The 23338-nt window shown below is 36.9% G+C and overlaps 1 protein-coding gene across 9 annotated transcripts in view; it reads right to left on the minus strand.

Annotated features, from left to right (window-relative positions):
* Positions 1–23338, minus strand: part of TNS3 (tensin 3) — a 208726-nt gene that overhangs the window by 110281 nt on the left and 75107 nt on the right. For 5 of the 9 annotated variants that reach the window (XR_011679613.1, XM_071429873.1, XM_071429872.1 and 2 more), the window contains exons 2-9: positions 16957–17939; positions 12916–12966; positions 11544–11666; positions 9997–10061; positions 5432–5515; positions 2124–2236; positions 449–509; positions 220–295 (exon numbers count right to left, since the gene is read on the minus strand). Coding sequence is in view for 8 of the 9 variants with exons in the window: in XM_071429873.1 (XP_071285974.1) it covers positions 220–295; positions 449–509; positions 2124–2236; positions 5432–5515; positions 9997–10061; positions 11544–11666; positions 12916–12966; positions 16957–17229 (846 nt within the window). In the remaining variant the exon portion in view is untranslated. The remainder of the gene's footprint in view (positions 1–219; positions 296–448; positions 510–2123; positions 2237–5431; positions 5516–9996; positions 10062–11543; positions 11667–12915; positions 12967–16956; positions 17940–23338) is intronic. The other 4 variants (XM_071429877.1, XM_071429876.1, XM_071429875.1 and 1 more) reach the window with 2 other exon arrangements.

Genomic DNA, 23338 nt, shown 5'->3' on the forward strand with positions numbered 1-23338 from the left:
AATTGTTTTGAAAACAATTTGCTCCTAAAAACCTTTTTGTTTGAGTTTTACAAGATTTTTTATTCCCATAAAAGCCAAAAATGATGACTAAATTAACCTAAATTATTCTGTAGTATTTCCAGGCATTTGATTAAATAATTTTTTTACAGCACAAAACAGGTCAGAAACTGTAAACTAAATGTCATGTCAATAGATTTTCATTCCATACAATTAACTCACCATAATATCTCCTTTCAAAAGCTGGGCAGGTTCTATAGCAATGCAGATTCGACTTTGATTTTCTGACTGTATGCTACTTGACAGAAGAAAAAAAAATACATCGTTTAAAGACACAAAACCACAAAATAAACAAGATACCCACAAACAAAACTAAAAAAGGCTATGTAATTCTGCAATCATGGAAATTAAAACCTAAATCCAAACATAGTGGAAAATGCTTAGAACTTACTATATTCCTGATGTATAAACTAGTTGCATAGCCTGGTATAACTTCAGAAAAGGCCAACAAGCTGAAAAGAATCCAACAAAAAAGGGTGTTTTGTAACATTCAGATATAGGAAAACCATTACAACTAGGAAGTTTCATGCACAACCAGACTGAGCAAAATGACACATAAGTGGCAATGCTGGACTGTCAAAATACCTTTCAAAGCGAAATTGGCTAAAAGGTATTGTATTTTATTTAATTTTATTTTATTTTAGACTAGTTCTGAATTCAATAGGGAGGGGCTTTAAAGGATTCTAGTAAGGAAGGAAATAAATTCTGCAAGAAAATGAAATTAATAAAGGAAGAATGATAATGGCCAAAAGAAAGCAAACCCCCAATATAAAATAAAAACATTTTCCAAATAAACAGATTATTTGATCTTCAGATTTTTTTCAGAATTAATAAGGCCCTTAAATTTCCACCTAGAACAAACAATACCCTAACTTTATTAAAGCAGTTATTTTAGAAATAAAAAAGATTAAACAACAATGAAAATATAACCATTTCAAATTCATGCTGATTATATTACAAAAGATCAGTGCTATTTTACCTTCGGATAATAAAAATGCAGAAACAAATCATAAATCATTAAGACCTCTAAGTTCATCAAGTGCAACCATTAAAGTTGTATTCCTTCACTGTGCTCTAGCACATTATCTCATTCTATCATTTTAATTTTAAATCCACTTAGGATAGCAAGCCACATTAGTAGCAGTGGTGAGGCCACACTTCCACTACTGTGATGAGTTCTGGGCCACTCACTTCAAGAAAGACACTGAAATGCAGTAGTGTGTCCAGAAAAGGTCAAGAGAGCTGGTGAAGAATCTCCACATACGTCATATGAGGAGAGGCTGAGGGAGCTGGGTTGTTTAACCTGCAGAAAAGGAGCCTCAGGGAGACCTTATCACTCCATATAACTGCCTGAGGGGAGATTGTAGCAAGGGGGGAGTCAGACTTTTCTCCTGGGCAACTAATGATACGATAAGAGGACATAGCCTCAAACTGCACAGAGAAAGCTCCTTTTGGACAGCAGGAAGAATTTTCTCACTGAAAGAGTTGTTAAACTTTGTAACAGAATGCCCAGGGAGGTGGTGGAATCACCATCCCTGCAGGTGTTCAAGAAACAACTGGACATGGCACGTAGTGCCATGATCTCGTTGACAAAGTAATGATGGGTCAGAGGTTGGACTCTATGATCTTGGAGGTCCTTTTCCAAATGAAATGATTCTGTGTAATTCTGTAAATACACCCTATCCAAACAGCTTATCAACACAAAATCCAATCTCAAAACAGAGAAGAGATTATATTTATAATCATTTCCCAAAACAAAGAGGAAATTACTATGAAACCTGACCAGGTTCCCAGATCCTTTGCAGTAATGGAGACCACAACTTTTCAGAGATAGGCAGAGACGAATAGCATCAACTATTCGTTTAACAAAGAACAAGAAATTTATTTCACCTGCTCCAATTTTTACTCTTAGAATGCTTCTCTTCTGGCTACTTTATTGGGAAGATTTGGATGGATATCAAGAAGATATTAATTCTAATTTGAGATTCATGCAGCCTTTCTAGAAAGTTCCAAAATGAAACAAGACTTTTATCCTACACCTGAATAGGAAAAATTAGGTAATTTACCTCCCCCAGCATCTAAGTTGGGGATGCCATGAAGGATAACATAGTGCAGGAAAAGAGGGGTAGCATTCATTTTCACAGATCCAGATAGAAGGCCACTTAAGAACTGCACGTATCTGAAAACAAAAAGTTTATCTGAATTACATAAAACCACTAATACCAGGGAAATACATTATTTACACAATGGTATTTCCAGATTATGGGTAATTAACAGTATTGTGACAATGCACATAAATCCAAAATAATAATCTTCACAAAACAGCATGAAAAGACACTATAATTTACCACTGTATTAAATCCATGGCTGTTACATTGCTATTGTTGATATCTTTATTTTAGTTATTTACATTACTACTCTAAGTAAGAAATTAAGTAGAAGAGACAGCAAAGTCAATTGTTTTGGTACACATTCCTAATTACAACTGTAGTCTTAAATGTCTTTCACAGCAGCATGATATGGTTCCCATCCAATTTACAGTGAAGTCATCTTCATTAAAACAAGAGCAAGAAGTGCCCTCATCAGAAAACTTAAGAGCAATGCGGTCAAATAACATCTTCATAATGAGAAGTGATCTCATTCAGTACCAAACAAGAGGAAAACTACCACAGCAATGTGAAAATTATTCTATTTCTGTGATTTAATACGTGGTTTGGTCACAAGCTATTGAGCAAATACATGCAAGTAAACATCACTGCAGTGTCTTAAAATTTTCCACCAGCTTTGAGTCCCTTTTTTTTCCATGCCTATGAGACAATCTTCATTTAACTTTATTCTCAGGAATGTATAGAGAAAAATCACCTTTTTTTCACCTTTATGCACATATCTCATTAGCTGAACTCCTGGCAAAACCACAACTAAGGATATCCTGCTGAGTAACAACAGCTTTACTACCCCAGAATGGGGGTTGTGGATAATTTAAAATAGATTTAATTTTACAGAGAGCTTGCAAAGCTCAATTTATTTTAAATGTTAAGAAAAGGCAACTTTTTTGTTGTTGTTTTCTCCTTCAGTCTTTCTGAAAGGATTTGGTACATCAAAAGCACAAATTTTACAAATTGACACACCTAACGTGACAAAAAATTTTGTGTTAAATGTTTTGTCAGTGACCTCTCACGACTTTAATAAATTATTTATTATTACCAATGTGACCATTTTCTCTTTACCAGCTTTTAATTATTACAAAAATTAGGCTGAAATTTTTGAAAACCTTTCTCAAGGCAGTGCACTTAAGGGGCCTAGAGACAGTCAGCTTATTTTTGAGAAGAGAGTTCAAACATTTATCCTGAAGGTTTGTGAGAAATTTTTTTCATTTGAAGGGTCTCTATCTGCATTTCTCATTCAGAGAAATCTTCAACTGCTTATCTGAGAATGGATTCAAAATAGATCTGGTCTACAGCTATTCTTCTTGCCATTGTTACAGTACCCAACTAGCAGTAGGAAAAAGCTAAGTGACTAAGTGGCCACAATTTATTTTTATCTGGACAAGATTTAGTAGAGAAAAGGTTTCAAAATGTGAAAAATGGGTGTATTTTCATATTTTACAATTTTGAGATCCACTTAAATTATACCCATTTATACATCAACTGGGTTTAACAAGGATATCACTAATTAATTACCCAGCAATGGTTTCAGAGAAAAAGCATATTAAAAGGCCACTGACTGATCAGAATGGGAACAAAGGAGTATAAAATTATCCATAAATATTAAAAGAGTTAGTTCTCCTTTCTCTACAATAAGATTGGTGGCCACTGCCAGGCCAGGCAAAGGTAGGAGAGATGAGATTTGGGATTACAGTTCTGACAAACAGTTTGGAAAACTACCTCTGCTCTCATTAGAAATTACTCTCCTAAGTATGGGTATATGTATGGAAGATGGCAAGGGCAGCTCAAGTTCAGTACTGGTGAGCAAAGATGTTAACTCCATCAGTCAAGAAGCAAACTGAGTATCTCTGATGCCCTCCCCCTGGCAGTTACCCCCAGAAGAATTAAGCAAGTGTCCTTGAAGGGGATGTAGGAAAGACAGATGCAACCATTTATACCTAATGTCTAGCTTTAGGGCTCACATACAGTTCACTAAAGTGAGTAGCTACTGAAACTTCCCATCAATATGGCTTGAAAACTGCCCTGATGCACAATTCAGAAGCTGTTGTGGAGGTTCCTGGCTCTCACTGAAATATGCCTGCTGTCTAGGGCTTCTGAATGGGAAGATTAACAATATCTCTTTCCTTTTGCTGCTATGGTTCACACTTCTCTGTCTGGTAGGCAGCATTCTCAAATCCTTATTATTGAAATGCAATACACATATACACATATATGCAAACACAAAACAGAAACAAAAAAAAAAAGACCAGTCAACCATGAAAAGTTTATTTCAAGTCTAATGGAATGTTGTGTTACTATTTTTCAAGTTAAAAGGAGCTGTGCATGTCACCTAATGGGTTAAAAAAGTAACTGGTAAGTTTTTATTTAGAGATTAACAGAACCAAATATCTTACATTAGTTGTTACTACTGGTTTTGTTGTTTTAATTACTAGCAAATTCTTATACTTTAAACAACTTCTAAACTACCTACTGCATGCACATGGATTAAGACAAAAAAAAAAAACCAAACCAGTAATTACCAAATCAAACCCAGATGATATTTTGTATTTCTAAAAGAGATTCACCTATATCACAATTATTTGACTGATGGGTATCAGTCTCTTTTGGTACTGAATTCTTCAATTACCTGACACAGTACATAGTGAACCCCAGAACTATTCACCTTCCAAAATGCTTAATTCTTTGAATCCTAATTCAACCTTCGTCATACAGACAGACTGAAAAGATAACGCATCCAGATACATGAACTTGCCATAATGAATATCACATGCTTTGACAAACATTTACTAGCATGGACATGGGGCAAGTGCATAGTCTGCAGATCCTCTAAACAAGTAGTAAAAAGATCTTAATTGCACACTAATCAGCATACTTCGCATACTCATTATTATACCACAGAAAAATTAGTTTATTATTATCTTGGAAAAATCAAGATTGTGACATCTCTGTGTTAATAAACAATGCAGTGAGAACCCATTTAGACAACAGTTTGGTACAAAAGGTCTTGTCTGTCTGGGACCACATGCAGGAACTGAAGGAGAGATCTCATCAATCAAGGAATATTAATATAAGTAAAGTGCTGAAAATTCAGGAAGCACTGGAGGATCTTGTGGAAATAGCCTCTACATGGCTGGAAAGGGACTAAGGGATGGATGCAGAAGATAATTATGACATTTCCTATTGATATAAATTAGAAACAAATTGAATACCTTCTTTGGGACGGCTGCATTAAAGCTGAAACTTTATCATCAAAGAATTTCTTCATAGCAAATCTGTCTAGAGCCTGATCAGCACTGTCAAGAAAGAGACACATGTTATTCTGCTTCAGTGTTATCTCAAAAATTCAGCAGGCTACTGCTTGAAATATGCAAAAATATTTGGAAGAAAAAAAGGAGGGAAGTTAAGAAAAAATTAAAAAACAAGCACCTAACTAGCAACTCTAATAATTTGGATATTGTGTACAATGATGTTTATTCCACTGACACCTTCTCATTCAACACCTTAAGATAGTTTCCTTCCTGAGCAAAGCACCTACATCCTTATTCAATAAACTGAATTGCATACTTACAACAAGAATACATTGAAATCAGAATGCAAAAAATTTTGGCAGAACCAAACAGCTCAGGCTCCCAAAGAAGGATACTTGCCATAATTTTTTAATGTGCCACTGGGAGTTCTCTCTATAAAATACAAATTCATTTTCTTTTTCAGAAAGTAATGTAGTACCAGGATAGAGGTTAATATAAGCAGTCAGTAATTCATTCAGCCTTTGTTTCCTGTACCATGAGCCATCAAGAAGAGACTGTCTTTGAAAAAGAACTATTTTACATCAGAAAACCATAAACTCTTCAAACACACAATCAAGGAGCAACATATTCCAAAAAATACATTTTCTTCTATTCTTTATCCAGAATGCTCTTATGTGGGTCTTTTTTGGGTGAAGAAAGGCAAGAGGTTACAGAAAAAAAGAAAAAGAAGTGCCAAAAATCAGTAAGAATGTTGTTCATCACGTATGCCAAGTAACATGCTATGGTGATTCTTTTATATCTATTCCAGATAAAAACAATGTGTCTCATAACAGATATAGTTCACAGTTTTAATTTTGCATCAGAACATAAAAGATCTGGAAGTTCCAAAATATAAGAATGCACATGTCCTAGGGTGACGTTATGATGCTTGTATCCCCAGCCGGGTGTTCTGTTTATGCTGGATATTATATTCTGTGCCTTCAAGACTGCCTCTGAGAGCAAAGCAGGGAGAAGAAGAAGCACAGAGTTTTGTTATCAGCCTACTCTCACTCCTCCACTGTGTTCTCTGTGCACTGACAGAGCAGAACAGGCCCCTCCTTTGCTTTTTAGTTAGTTTAGCTAGCTGAGGCAGTTTTCCCTGGACTGGTTTTCTTTCCCTCCTCTTGGAACTGTTCCAACCTGCTCTGGACTGGGGACCTGGGGAGCACCGAGAGCTTGCACTTTGTGGCCTATGGGGGCCTACTCTGGGCAGCAGCCTTTCCCAGTGCCGGAGGGATTGATAACAGAGCGAGCACCCACAGGAGAGACTTTCTGAATTTGTTGTCTCTTCAGAGCAGCGAATGAGTTTTGTCATCTGGTATTGTTCATTTTTTGTGCTGGGGAGTGCTTTGCCTGTTAAATAAACAGGTTTTTTCCACTTCTCACCAAGAAAATTCTTCCCAAACTGGTTGGGAGGAGGGGCCATGTAGGTTTGCTTTCTGGGGGGGGTCCCTTTTGGAGGTTCTCTCTCAAATCTGCCCTAAACCAAGACAACACCAGTATCTCAACTTCTGAATTCCACAACTAGTTCAACCTAAATGAGTTCAGAGGAAAAAAAACCTGCAAAGTACACATATGCATATCAGGATAAAAATGAAATTTATGCCTTTTCCAAAAATTAATCAGAACATGCCAATTGTCTTGACTGGGTGCTGGATCAGGCTATGAAGTCAAGCCTTTTCTTCACGGGTGCTAAAAATTACATAGTATGTACTTACAATATTCTTGACTCAAATCCTCTTTCTCACCCAATCCATCATATATCTTCATTCATCTTCCCACACTACCATCCAGAATTTAGGCAGCCCCTTCCTAACTGGCCAAAAATTGCTAGCACTTTGCTTGTTAAAATAGAGTTTGCCAAAAATTGCAAAGAGCTCTGTTTGACCTCATTAAATTTGATGACACATTATTCCTTCCTAAATGAGAAAATTTGATATTACAACATATAACTAAAGGGAGGTTGCATCAATAAAGATTTTTCATAGAATCATACAATGGTTTAGCTTGGAAACAGCCTTAAAGATCATCTTGTTCCAACTCTCTTGCCATGGGCAGAACACCTTTCACCAGACTAGGTTACTCAAAACCCCATCCAACCTGGCCTTGAGCACTTCCAGAAATGTGGCATCCACAACCTCTCTGGACAACCTGTTCCAGTGTCTCACCACGCTAACATTAGAGAATTTATATTTAGTAACTAATCTAAATCTACTCTCCTTCAGTCTATGGCCATCCCCCACTTGTCCTATCACTGCCTTACTTTGAAAAAGTCCCACTCCACCCAACTTGCAGGCCTCCTTCAGGTACTGGAGGACCACCAGAGAGTCTCCTTGGAGCCTATTCTTCTTTCAGACTGAACAACTCCAACCCTAATTCTTAGTGTGTCTTTACAGCAAAGGTGCTAAGCATAAATTCACAGGATTTCATTAAGCCTAGATTTCTTTGGCATGTTGTTGTGCTTCAGGAAGGGAATTCCCTAATTTAGTGCTCCTACTGACGCTCTCCAAACCACACTGCTGCTTGTTCCCTCCCTCCTTTCCCCTTCCCTGCACTGGGATGGAGAGGAGAATTGGAGGCACAATGGCAAAGATCACAGGTTTTGGTCTATGAATAAGAACAATTTACTGGACACAGGAATGAGATAAGAAAATGAATAGTAACAACAATACTAATGACAGAGGGTAGAAGAAAGGAAACAGTATTGCTCACTGTGGAAACTCCCAACAATAGACAATGCTGGATGGCTCTGTCTGCCACACTTTCTCAACCCAAAGGGACCCGTTCTCCCTTGAAGGATCCCCTTCTCCCCACGCCTGGCAATGACATGAGGTGGTCTAGAATAACCTCTGGGTACTGGCCATGCTCCCTCAAGCATACTGAAAAAATTAACCCTGTCCAGGCCAGAACCAGGACACCTATGCATGCTGACAAGTATGAACTTGCTTTAAGGCAAACATCTTCAAGGTCTTCCAAGTAACAATTCAGACACAGTAGATGGCACCCTTAACAGCAGCATCTGCAGTAATTTCTGCTTCTGCAAGGTTGCTGTGTACCATTTTCAAGAGTCTTGATAATGCTAGGGATATACAAATCCTAGCAGGGAAACCCCCAATCTCATCCTTACACAGAAAAGTTAAGCTTTGGATAGCAGTTGCCAGATATCCAGAAAGTTAAAGAGGGCTTCCAAGCTCACTCCTCTCCTGCAACTTCACTGGAGGAATCTTGAATTTGTTTGGGGTAAAAGGTCATACCTTTCATTGCTGGGCTTAACAAAACACCACCTGAATGTGACTGTAATGGTGTCATTAAAATATATTTATAGCCAGGTACCACCTTTAAGGATGACATAATACTGCAACACTGAAATCACACCATAACAACTGTACTACCTTCACTTGACAGTTTTTGCCATTCACAATACTTCTCAACAAAATATGAAATTGTGGCAATCACTGAAGCAAGTGGTCTTTTCAGCACATATTGGTGTACACAATGCACTTAGTTTCTTGGTCCATAATTACTTATAAATTTGGTTTACCCCAATGAACACAGATTATTTTCCAGGATTCTAGTTTGCCTGACATCCATGAGTAATTTGCCATTAACCTCTAGTGATTCAAGACTCTGTCAACTACAGTAGTGGGTCAAATCTGTTACTGACATGCTGGTGTGAATTCAGGACCAAATTTGATTTAACCATGACATTTAGAATGTATTCTTATTTTAATATATTTATGTATGTATATAAAATGTATATATGTACATTTATGTATGTGTATAGATTTAACAAACCCCAAAGGAAAACAATGTGATTAGAATACCAACAAAAATATCCAAAATGAATTTCATCCTTTTTGAGACCATTTATCAAACTGTATCTTTTTTTAATATAAATTGTCAATTGTCATTTCATAATTTGAGTACTCCAAAAGAAACAATTAAATCTAAGTAATCAGACACCTACTGTTTGAACTGACTGCAAACTCAAGTCTAGATTATTCCTTACACTTCATTCTGCACTTGGATCAATGTCTAGGAGTTCCCTATTCAAACACTCTTCCCAGATTTTAAGAACAGTTTTTCTCAAGTACTTAAGGAATAATTTCTCACCAATTCAAGAGGCTACTTGATGTATGTGGCAAACAGAGAGGTTTAACAGAATGAAGATAGTACCATGACATAAAAATGGTTTCTTGCACATTCTATCATTCATCTGAAAACATCCTTCAGAAAAGTTTTCTGCAAACCAATAAAATCTCAGTTTCAAAGGGACATTAGGCTGTCACCTAATCCAGTCTCCTACTGGAAGCAGGATTACATGAAAACTATCAGGAAAGTGGACTCTATTAAGAAAGACATGCTTCAAAACCCTTTGAGAAGAAAACCTGACAAAACATTAAGCTGACAGACAGTAATCAACTAAAAGGCATTTTTCCCAATGTTTATTGGAAAGAAAACACACAACATGCATTACTCATACTTACCTTGCAGAAACATTGGTAAAGTGCATATATGATGATATGACTACACCTATCCTTCCTTTTCCTCCCTGTATTAGGAAAAAGGGAATAATAACTTATGCATTACATTATTTGGCATTATTATAATTAAGACCCATACTAAATACAATTTCAAGGCAAGAGATTCAGAGTCCTTTCTCATGTACCCTGGGTTGATGGAAAGGTGGAAATAATGGGTAGCAGCTTATCCGTTAATGTAAGCGGGCTGACAAATGACATAAAAAACACTAAGTAGGATTTCTATGTGCATGCCTGTCAAATCTTACCAATTAAGAGGAATCAACTGGGAAAAAAGAAAAAAATTGTATGAACTACTCTAATTTTGTATTATTTTTTTAGTGATCATTCACAATTGCAGCATAGACAATGCTGCAATTCCCATGATGAAATGCTATAATATACCTATTTTAGAAAGAATAGGCCTTTCTGGCACGTTTTCACATTTTTACCTCCCCAACACCTGAGATTTATAGTAACTGATTTTCTTTGGATAATTTCAAAAATGTTCTAAAGTATTTTTAAATCATTTACATGACAAATGCAGTAAAATTTAACATGCAGTAATTCACAGATTTCAAAATATTTTCAGTCTCTCAGCTGATAGTAGGTGGCTGTATCTATCTCTGTAGCTGAAAACATATATTAGCCAAAGGCATTAATCAAAAACATGCATTATCAGTTTGTATATGACTGTGTACCTAGAAATACTTTGCTCCCTTTTGTGCCAAGTATGGGCTGTTTTCCTGGCTGCATTCCTGCAACTAGTAAGATTTCAAATGCTTCATACAATAACATTCTGCCTGGAAGAATTTGGGACTGGAGACTACACAAACTGGATTTGAAGTTTCCATCCCATTATCACCATCATTTTGTTTAGAATAACATCTCCCAGTGAAACAGAGATAGGTTTGCATCAAGTGTCATGAGCGCAGCTATCAATCCAGTTCTGAATTCATTTTATCCAAATTTAACTAAGGTCTTTCTTTATTTCTGTTTATTGTGAGCAAGCAGGAGGAAGCAACACAGCACACTGGTAGCTTTACTCTAAGGCACTGCAATGATGCTGTCAATTAAAACCTTTCAAAAGAATCCAGAAGGTCCTTAATGACCTTATTTCCTACAACCACACACAGTCTAAAGACATGATGTGTGATACAGTACCTATCTTTTCCAGCAACAAAATTCATGAGTGTCACAGAACATGGAGAGTTTTCCATCAATCTGGAAAAACCTCAAGCTTCTACATACATTTACAGAAGTAACAGTGATCTTTGAAGGATGAAGTAACATCGGTTCATGCTATACCTGCAGCAAGGGCTAGGACATAAGTCATAAAAAAGAAATCTTTAACAAGCATGGAAGATCAATGGATTTCAGCTTATTTACATCAACAGAACATCTGGCACACTATTGCCAACACTGAAAACAGATCTAACTTTTTATTTTTTTAAACAAGAAGAGTAAAGAACTTTTTTTTTTAAAATGAATACAAACTCATCCACAGCACTTACTCTGCAATGGATCACCACCACATGTTGAGGATCATTGTCCAGCCAGGACTCCATAGCCTTGCAGATGGTGCACACCTTATCAAGAAGTGGAGCATGGAAATCAGGCCACCCCACATCCATAATCTGCAATTAAACAAGTAACATTTACGAGAGACACCTTGACTCTAGTATCACATACTAAAATCTGGATTCAAATAAATGTCATGGTTGAAAGTTTTCAAAACTTTTCCCATCTCAGATAATCATGTAATTCAATTGTCTTGGATTGCTTACAGGTCTCTAAAGGGGAAGAGGGAATTTGTGTTTTTTTAAGATATTAGTACTTTTATAAAAACAAATAAACAAAAAACTTCCTCCTCCCCCTCCTCACCCCATCCCAATCTCACCAACCACTTAGAAGTGACTGACGACATTTCTGAAGATCTTGATTTTTTTACATGATTTTTCATTTAGAATGTCTGGTATTTTATACCAGCAAATTCAAATAGAATTAGAGCAAATAATGATTTTTGATGGCTTTAATTTTATTTTCAATTTATTTCCTTCATGTGCAACATGATTAAGCATGTAAAAATTTTGTTCAGATTTTCTATTCACTACATAATACAGTTTACTAAGCCTATTTTTATTATATGCATAGTTACTAACAAAACATATGCAATACATACATATTATGCATTCAACATATGCCTAATATTAAAAAATCCATCCTTCATGATCAATAAAGCATGCAAAAAGTTAAACTTGAGAGAAGTTTTAGTACTTTCCTCAGGTAGCTTATCTCTGTAAATCTACTGCTGTAAATACACATCTGTGCCACTCTATCTGGCCTTATAACAGATGCTGAAGTGTACCTACACACCATTTCTTACAACAAACAAACACATGAATTAGTGAGAAGGAACAAGAGTCAGATGTCAATTATTATGAAATTCTCTATGACTTTATTGTGCAGAGAAGCAACTACTCAAAGATAGTACAAAAGGGAAGTCCTTATCTGAATCAAGTTCACTAGCTTCCGCTGACTGAATGTTACAGTATACAACTCCAATATCCTGTGACTGCACAAAATAAGTATACTTGAAGTAAAATTTGTATCACCCAACAGAAGTTTTTCAGAAGTCACAACAGGCTTATGGTCCTGTGTGTGAAGTCTAAGAAAATAACAGGAATAGCTGTGTAAAACACAGATCTAACAGACACAAAACAGAACTTGAGAAAAAATAAAAAGGGATGCATGTGGGATGTTTTAGTATCTTCCAAAACTTCTTCTCTTACTCTGTATATCAATACTTGCATAGCTTCAGGGTTTATCAGGCGTTTTAAGTTGTATTTAACACTAGAAAGCTATGTTACTGAAGGCAGTCGATACCTTTGGGTGAAGCTTGCCAAGGTCATATATCTTTTCAGAGAGGTTTAATACCTGTTCAGAAAGAAAGAAAAAGATATTAACCATCAATAGTCTATAATTTATGTAGTAAATAGATGTATTTGAAACAAAAATTACCAGAAACTACAATGATACGGCTTAACATTTGACATTAGGTAGCACTAGCAAATGTATTTTAGATACTCAATTATTTTACAATGAAACTAAAGCTAAACTTAAATGCACATTTTGAAAAAGGACAATTAAATTCTACTACATCTTATTTATTTCACATGGCTTTGAGTCAGAGGTATACTGAGAGACCTGGCTACCATGAAATATAATGATGACCATAAGAATTAACAATAAGAAGTCTGGGAGGGTGGTACACTTAAATATTTGAATTTGCATTCCTGACAAGTATTGGTCTATCAAAACTTTTCAGGGAAGATATGACATACCTATTTAACTACAACTTAGACTATGAGATCTTCCAACTCTTCTGTTAACCCACTAAATAGCAAGTTACCCTCTACTTACTGTTTACTTTACAGAGTAAATGAAAAGATAGACTGCAAAATGAACAAAAGAAAGCAGTGTATACAAGAATAATTGACTCTTTCATTAGGAAGTGCCTTAAATTAGTATCAATCAATAACAAAAAGTTGAAATACCATTACTCAAGAACTGAAACAATGCTAATGAGGCAGATTCTCCTTCACAGCGTGGCTATTTTACATGCCGAGTTATGTACAGATGACATAATCATTGAAAAAGTCTCATTAATTACACTGAAAGAATAGAATAAATAGGTCATAAACATGAGAAAGAGTAAATCTGAGGCAAGTCCCTTATATAGTTTAGTACTACCCAAGGACAATTTAAGAACCCTTTTCTAAAGTGTAACACTCTTCTAAAGTATTACCCTTTTGCATTAACCAGCACTCTCATCAGCTGTCTAAGCAAAGAACCAAAAACTGAACAGGTTAAAGCAACTACATCACTGTACTTATCCTTCCTGTAATACCAATAGTAAAACAGGAATTAAATTGTCTTCTATAAATGACACAAATTTTTTTGTAATTTTCTATTAGCTTTCCTATTTGGAAAACAAAGTAACAGAGAGGTGTAGTTCTCAATACTGAATACTTAAAATGACTGCTAAAGCTATATTAAGAAATCAATTACCTAAAATTTTCCACAGAAAAAGAAGGGGTGTTTGACAAAAACTTTTTTATTCATCTTTCTTATTGTATTTATATTTAAGAACAATTAAGAATTCCTATGTCAGGATACAGTCCTGTTCATTATGGGTATTTATAACTGCTGGGTCAGACACCAAACTCAAAGATGCTGTTGTACCCAAGTCCCCATCAAGCTACAGTGATCACATTGAGATACTCCAGGAATTCCAACAGCACAGAATAGAAACAAGAACGTGCAGGAACCAACATTTCGCATACAACAAAGCAAGACATCATAGAAGCCTTTGAAGAGAAGTATATGGTATAAATAGATGCCATTGTGTGTTGTTTTTGGCTGGGGTAGAGTTAATTTTCTTCACAGTACCTCATATGGGGCTGTGTTTTGGATTTTTATTGAAAATGGTGTTGATAAAACAGGGATGTTTTCATTATTGTTGAGCAGTGCTTACACAGTGTCAAGAGCTTTTCTTTTTCAAGAAATTTTTTTCTTTCCAAGAGCCTTCATACCACCCCACCAGTGAGTGGGCTGGGGATGCATAAGAAGCTGGGAAAGGACAGAGCCAAGACAGGTGATCTCAACAGACCAAAGGGATTTTCTATACCATATAACATGCTCAGCATATAAGCCAAAGCAAGGAGGGAGCAGTGACATTCAGAGTGGTGGTGTTTGGCTTACCAAGTCATCATTTTGGCTTATGAAGCCTGGCTGTCCTGAGGATGGTTGAACATCTGCCTGCCCATAGAAAGCAATTAATAATTCCTTGTCTTGCTTTGCTTGTGTGTAAAGCTTTTGCTTAACCTGTAAACTCATCCTATGTATTTTCTCACTTTTACTCTACTGATTCTCTCCCCCATTCCACTGGTGAGAAAGCAAGGGAGCAGCTGTGTGGGGCTAAATTACTGGTTGGGATTAAACCATAACACAGTGGAAGATTAACTGCATCCCTTTTGGTCCCTCTTTGGCATATCCTAGGTCTACTTACTTATATTTTGGTACAACAAAGAGGAGCATTAACTTCAGTTTCTAATTTTCATCTGTTGGAAAAGTCATGTTTCTTCTGGGAACCAAAGCCTACAGGGAATATGGTTTTTTAGGACATCAAAGCAGAGAAAGAATTCGCTGTAAACTATCAACAGACTTTAATCTCTGGTCTCAGACTGTCAAAGTATAATCCTCTACTGTTAAAGAAAATTAGATACTTAGGGGATTTTTTTCATATTCTTCATACCGAACAGGAATCAAACGGGAAACAATGTGTTCACTCCCTTCACTGTAGTGAAAGGAAAACAACTAGAAAAAAATGATAAATGCTGTAGTATATGTTCTGTTATCTGAGACCCTGACCCAATAGAAGAGTAGAATTGTTCCTATCACCTTCAGCAGGACTGCTGAGTTGTATACCATTTCACGGAGGTTTTGGGGTTTTTTTTCTTTGCTGATTCACATGTGCCTCTTGAGCAGGCTGAAGACATATTCAAAACATGAGAAACAAAAGGTAGTTTAAAAACAAGCTCTCTGAATCTACAACCTGGATGTGCTTTGTCAGGTTATTTTGCAAATTTGCAGAAACACATTTGGAGTAGATGGCATAAAGCTTTCTTTTTATCAAGATGGCTGATTTCCAAAGTACCCATTAGAAAATAAATTAATAAATAGAACAGAACTAAAACAAAAAATAAAAAAAATCCCAACTTTGCAGGGGAAACTGACTACAATCCCTTTCAGAGGCAGAGACTACAATCCTTCTGAGACACTAAGGCAGAGACTACAATCCTTCTAAGACCAGACTTACCATATATCAGATTTTTGTAATACAGTCAAGTATTAAGTGAGATTAAGTGTAGTGGAGAGACTACAAGCTTACACTGTTATTGCATGGAAATGGCCAGAGAACAGGTGAATTTGAACCTATAAAAGCTTTACACACAGGTCACCTTCACACTATTACTATCATGTGCCTTATAAGCTACCAGTGCCTGATGGAAGGGAAGCCAAGGGCAGCAAGGCAGCATGCTGAGGACTTCAGTCCATATCACAAGTTCAGTCTGGTTTATAATGCACCTATGGCATCTCAGTTTGTGAGAAGAAGATAATGTGTATAAATCATGAGTGGAATCTCTCCAGCAACTAATTTCTACTGTGAATGAAGTTCATGTTCCTGAAGTCATGGATTTAATTCTAACAATTAACACACAATACCTAAAAGGACAGTACAAGAAAAAAAGTAAATAAAATATTGGCCTTGTTTCAAATTCACCCTCATAGAACAAGCTGAGACAATACATGCCATGGCAGTAGCCAGTAAACAGCACAGGAGATTAACAGCTTTTTGTCAACATTTAAAAAAAAATCTGCACAGAGAGCTTACTATATATTTGTTTGATTTCCTGTAGAAAATTAAATGGCATGAAAAATGCACCTAAACAAGTTAATGAGGAAGAGCTGGACAGAACACAGCAACAGCAACTCTACTTTTAAATGTTGCCTTCACAAGTGAAGACATGACAGTGACATACTATCAGATACCCACCTGAGAACCCTGATGTAGCTCACTGCTACAAGCAAAGAACACACTCCTCATTGCAGGGTGAAATTATTCTTCATCATTTGACTATGTGTTATCACCACACCAACACAGAGACTGCAATGCCCCAGCAAAAAAAGTGTTTTCAATATCTAGCCACTTAAAACACTACTGAAAATCTTGAACTTGGCTTACAAGGCTGTAAAGATGGCTCAAAGAGTAAGTTTTAGTTTATAAATGTTTATGTGGACATAAAGTAGTCTTCCTGCATGACAAAGGAAGATGTGTCACAAAATGGCTGATCTTACACATACCAAGTAATTATCACCATGTTTGGATTTGAGCATTTGTGTTACTTCTTGTAGATTGTGGAGGTAAGTTTCCTCAGAACAGCCAGCAGGGAACGATACAGCAATAATCCGCTCTGTGATGTAAGTGAGATCAAGTTCAGAGCCTTCCTCCATAATGTGATCAAAGTCTGCACTTCTGGAAGAAATTAGATGTTGCAGTTTAGAGCAATGTAGCCAAGAAGAAACATGGCATATTAATGAGAAGAAATTGCAACTTAGACTCCTACACCCAAGCATCAGATGTTTCCAATAATTTCATTACAAGTACAACTCAATAAATGCCTACAGAGCTCGAAGTATTCAGTTCAGAACACAAATGGAGTTCTTCACCAGAATTCTTCACATCAAAACTGCAGTGAAAAAATATCTGCAACCAATAATGTGGAAAATTAATACAATCAATTTGACAAATACTAGCACAACAAATTTGTTAGTCAAATAGAAATGTATAGGTACTTCTGTCTGTACACATCTCTCTGTAGAATTCTGTAAATGCTTTACAAATTGGAAGTTTGACCAGCAATCTGTAAAACACTGCAGATCTTGAAGCCTGCTCTGAGTAAAACTGAAGAGAATCTAAAACCAGTCCCCAAAATACAACAGACATGAATGTAATTAAAATAATTTCACTGGTTAGTCTACAAATACTTCTCTTTCTTTTCCAGGTGATGGAACTTTAACACAACTCCGTCCTTCTTAATGAAATATCAGAAGATCAGCTCAGTAAATATGTCTAGTTGTTCTCTCACGAAGGCATTGTAAAAATGGAACTTGCATAGCAGATCATATCTTGCAGAAGACTGAACTCACAGAAATCACAACCACAAATAACAAAGCCTAAGCCCACCGCCACACCACATAATGCTGCTACATAAATTTGAAAGAAATACTTGCCGTGATACTTTGTCACAACTGAAAGATGAGTTCTTCAAAACACTGCTGGAATTCTGGAACAAAGAAAGCAGAAAAATCAATCCAGAACCTTAACTTGCTGTCACTGATGTCAATGTTTCTACCTTTTTTCTTCATTTATGATTTGAAAGACTATAACAACAAGAGGATACAAGAGGATCATTGCCCTATGTTCTGAATGCAAACACTGTGGTTATGCCCAAGTTTTGTCTGACTTTCTACTACTTCTTCCATCTCACTACTGCCAGAAAAATCTTTTGTGACATTTTTAGTGCTCTTCTTGGCATTAAGATTAGAGAAAACATAGCGGGCTTTGAGAAAATGCAAACTGAATTTTTGTATAAACCTGCAAAAGAAGTTCCTCTCCACTGATTTTCGTATGACAATATTGAAATATATACTTCTGTATCAGACTCCTGAGAATTTATTCCTGAGAATGTGTAGTAGTTTACTTTTGTAGTTCCATTTCTTCAGTAATAGTATGAATGAAAAAGTGTAAAAATATACTCCCACATGAACCATAGTAATAGAATTTGTCTCACCTAATTGTAGTGGCCTTAGATTTAAGCTCCAGTGTTATTATCATCCAAGCTCTGTATGTAACAGAGAGAAAGAGACATCTGGAGGGGGCAGTACCCCTTCCTTCTAGGACAGGTTTAAAAAGAAAAAAACTCTACAAAAAGACAGCTACTGCTATAAAAACATTAAATAAAAATAAATAATATTATTCAATTTACATTTAGACATTTCTATATATACTTTTTTAGCTTGTGTATATTTTGTTTTAGGTACTTTTTAATTCATGTGTTTTGCATATTTTTTAATTTAGCATTTAGATACTGATATATTTTGATACAGAAAAACAGAAGTTCAATTTAGTATCATGCATCAGTAAATCAATAAGAGAAAGAGTACTTCCTCCTCTCCCTGCCATGAATTCATGCTTATTATACAGACACATGCACATAAAAGCTTATTTATCAAGAGTTAGAGCTGAAAAACTGATAAACCCTATCAATTTTGGCTATACACAGGTATTCCCAAACCAAATAAACTGTGTTTGAATGGAAGACATCTTAGAACTTTCCATAAAATGATGCTGTGTATCAAAATCTGGGAATAGCTAAGACACATATAAGCATGAAAGTGGCACATTTTCTTTCAGAATTTCTCAAAGTTAACTGTTCTGGCAAATTTTAAAGCACAACTGATGGCATAAGGTGCACCTCATGTAAGTGTTTGGTCCCAGTTTCACTAGTTTCTGTCTTTACTTAGACAACAGAAGAGGAGGAAACTTCATGGTATTTTCAGCCTCTTTTTACCCAATCCCTTCTTAGAATTTTAAATGCTTTAGATAATATACCATGGGTGCCAAAACAAGTAAATAACTATAACTGAAATTCAAGACATAGCTTTTGGTGTATTTTGTTTTGGTTTTGTAAATAGTAATTAGAAGCAGGACTCTACACTTCCTTGGTTTCTGTTGGTGATAAATGTATCCATTGCTTAGAAGTACTTCTTCAATTTACTAAAAATTTGATGACTAAACTGTCATGTATCCTGAATAATCAGACACTTAAAACAGCTTCCTCTGGTAAGAAAGTTAGTGATAAAATCATTCTCTATTTCACACTGTTGTGCCAGATAAACTAGAATAAATCCTAGTAGCATTCAGTGTATAAGCATATGAACAATAACATAATGCAAACCACTAGCAAAAAAAAACCATTAGTGAGATATATCTTTACTGTATGCATGCTGTGTCACTAAACCATCAGAATACAAGTTTCCCCCAACAGGATTCAGCAGCATAGGGCAGACCATCCTTAAAGGCAAATCATCTCCATCCAAGTGAAAACAAACAAACACTGTTTTCTGCTTGCTATACACTGGAGGGATAATGGCAAAAAATTTGACTAACCTTCGAAGACAGCAAATGCCATCTGGCATATCCCAGAATGGACAATTACACAGAAAATCTCACAAAACAAGGTATGATTTTCATTTCTTGACAACTAACAGCAGTAGAGAAGATGCAGGGCAATGAAAAACAGTGGTTCCATATGGAGTGTTTTAATCACACCTGGCTAAAAATTTAGAGTTGCAACTACAATAGATTTGGTGAAACTAGTGCTTGATATGTTGTGAGTAGGACAGACCACCCTGAGATTATTCTTCCATTAATTTCTCCCCATGATTCTTGTTCCCCTGCTTCCCTGGGAATGCCTGGCAATGCTGCCATAACCTGTACATCTGACAGTATAACCAGTCATATAAGAAACAGTTTTAAATAAAGTAAACATCTTCTATTCACCTATTTATTCAGTTTTAAGCAATTTTGATATTCCAAACAATACCACATAGAAGTTATCTCTTCATAAGCAAGTGCAAGGAACCATTTGGTCAAATTTACCTGCATTTGTATGAAGTAAGCAAGTAGAGGCAATAGCTTCTCAAAAACAACCACCTTCTCTCCAGTTACAGATTTGAATTAATAAGCAGATTCATTGCATCCAAGGTACTGTGTCATTGCCCTTTTCCAGAAAAAACTCAAGCCATACAACTCTCTCCTTTGACACAGTCTGTATTCCTTCTTTCACCGCCATTGGCTCCTGCACCTAGTACTGGACTCATCACAGAGCTTGTGATGCCAACTTTCTCAAAAATTAAGTCCTCAGACAAAACCATCTGTATTGGTTTTGCACAGCCTGGTTTTTGGTAGCAAGGGAGCCACAAAGATAGCTCCTGTGGGAAGCTGCTGGAAAAGTCACAGATTTTGCTCCTAGTCAGAGAAGAAGAGGAAATGAGAACATGTGAAGGAAAACAACATGGCAACACCAAGGTCAATGGAGAAGGAGGGGGAAGATGTGCTCCAGGTGCTGAGCCAAGATTCCTCTGCAGGCTGTGGTGAAGACCATGGTGAAGACCAGGTTGTCCCCCTGCAGTCCATGGGGGATGTAGAGATCCACCCGCAGCCCATAGAGGAGGTGTCCATGTCGGAGCACGTGCCTGTCCTCCAGGCATGTGGATGCCTAGAGAAGGCTGTGATCCAGTGGAAGGCCCAGTGGAAAGAGAGGGTCCCTGCTTCCAGGCTGGAGCAGCCTGTCCTTGGAGGACTGCACCCCATGGAATGAGAGACCCATGTCACAGCAGTTTTGGAAGGACTGTGCTCATTGGAGGGACTCACATTGCAGCAGGTGCAGAAGGCTGCTGCTCGTGAGAGTGGACCCACACCAGAGAAGTTCACGGAGAACTGTCTCCCATGGGAGTGACCCACAGTCTCACAGGGGAAGGACTCCTCTCCCAGAGCAGCGGGAGAAAATCTCGGTTATGAACTGACCAAAATCTCCATGCCCTGTCTCCCTGCGCTGTTGGTGGGAAGGAGGGAGGGGCTGGGGGGAAATAGTGTTTTAAGGGCTTATTTTACATCTCTTTGTCTTACTCTAATTCTGTTAGTAATAAATTTCACTTTGCAACTTTAAGTTGAGCCTGTTTTGCCCTTGAAGTGTTTTCTCCCGCTCCTTATCTAAACTTGTGAAGCCTTCATCAACATTTTTTCCTTCTCTGCTCGCCTGTGGCAGGGGAGGGTGAGCAAGTGACTCTCATGGGTGCCAGGCATTGGGCCAGTGTCAAATCATGACACCATCCCAGAGTCCCTTACAACCATGACATGATACAGAAAGTAAGAAACAGTCACATATTTAATTCTGAATCATTTTCACCAGCTCACAACAGTATCTAGACATAAGTTTCCCAGTACAGCCTGCTATCAGTGCAAGTGTAGAAAGTGAGCCAAGCAGTCCAATTAAACTAAAGCACAGATTGAACAAAGTGTACTTTTGAGATCAGCCCTGTTTATTCACCTTCTTCTGACACCAAAGAGGGTGAATTTCTTAATGGATTTCCTGGCTTGCCTCAAATAGCAAGCTTGTGCTTGTCCCACACAGCAAACAGCACCTCATATCTTTATAACCTTACTTTAAGCCGTTTCACAGTTTCAGAGCAAAAACATGACAAAGATCATGTATAGGCCATCTCACACCATGTGGCACAGAGATGGCACTGAGACAACTTTTCCACAAGTCCAGAAATAGAAGGAATAAGAAGTAACCTTTCTGCTAAATCTGCATCCCTTGTCCTATTCTGAAAGGCTTGAGAAGGCTCCTCAAAGAAATTGAGACAATCAAGTAAAAAATAATGCCTGCAAAAAAAAAGTATCTGTAAAAAAAATCATCTCAGCTAGATGATGATTTTCAACTTTTCCAAGAACAGAATAAGGTAACTTGGCTTACAGCCAGTAGGCTTACATACCTCATTAGGCTTACACAGTTCATAGGATAAAATCCTCTGTAATAGAGCTTCTGACACCAGAAAGATTATGAAAAGGACAAAGGATGAAAGTGTGGGAAATAGAAAGGTAAGAAGATTTCTAGAAAGCTGTAAAAGCAGGCCTTAGAAAGAACATACAAAAAACCACTTTTTTAACACAGTTGTTTATTCTTCAGACAACTTTAAGAAGGAACAAAAGCAGAATTTGAGTTGAACTATATGGGAAAATGCTTTGCCAAAAAATAGCTTATGAAAGGTATAGAGCAAAATCGAGTGTTACACTGGTGCTGGCTAGCTTTAATTGCTTCTTGCAGTGCAGATTTGCCTGTAGTACAACCAAAAACAAGTGTTTGGGTGACCTTAGCCAAGGCAGCAGGCTCAGACACCATATGCCTGTCCAACTTGAACCCAGAAAAGCCTTTTTCAACCTGTCTAATCAGTGTGTCAGTGAAAGATTAGCTGATACCCATATATTATGATCCCTTGACCAAAAAACAATAGTAAGCCAGGTGAAGTTGCCAACTGGAGCATCCTGTAGTTAATTGGGACATTTAGACTAAAGAACTTTCTAAAGTACCTTCTGAACCCCAAGAATTGAAGATTCTTAGTTCCTTAACAATAGGTTTCTGTCTTACATTTTTAGATAGCAATTGGTGAGACAATGATCCTCCAAAATACAATGTCACTCACAATTACTCTGCTTACAGAAACTCGAGCTTTTGGTGTAATTACTCAGTTGGGCTGGAATTTCTGGGGTTGAACAATATCCAAGACAATTACCAAAAGGATATTAGTTTATTTGTGGAGATAGGGCTTAGCAAAGCATTCCATCATGCCTTGAATGTAGTCCATGCAGTATTAGACAACTTAACTGTGCTAGCACCTAGTACTAAAACAGTCATTAAGAAAAAACATAGAGGAAGAAGATTCACCCATCAATATGAAGAAAATTGAAACAGTGATTTTAGGCCCTAGAAAGCTGTGAAAAGAATTTCAGCAGGTTTGCTTCTATCCCAACTTACTTCTGCCATGGCAGTGAAACAGTTAGATCGAGTTAGATGTTGGCTGATTAAACAAACCAATGCCACTTTTGCAATTAGCGATA

The sequence above is a fragment of the Agelaius tricolor genome, unplaced genomic scaffold (assembly GCF_023055355.1).
Source record: "Agelaius tricolor isolate 1412-34295 unplaced genomic scaffold, bAgeTri1.0.p SCAF_6, whole genome shotgun sequence".
NCBI lineage: Eukaryota > Metazoa > Chordata > Aves > Passeriformes > Icteridae > Agelaius > Agelaius tricolor.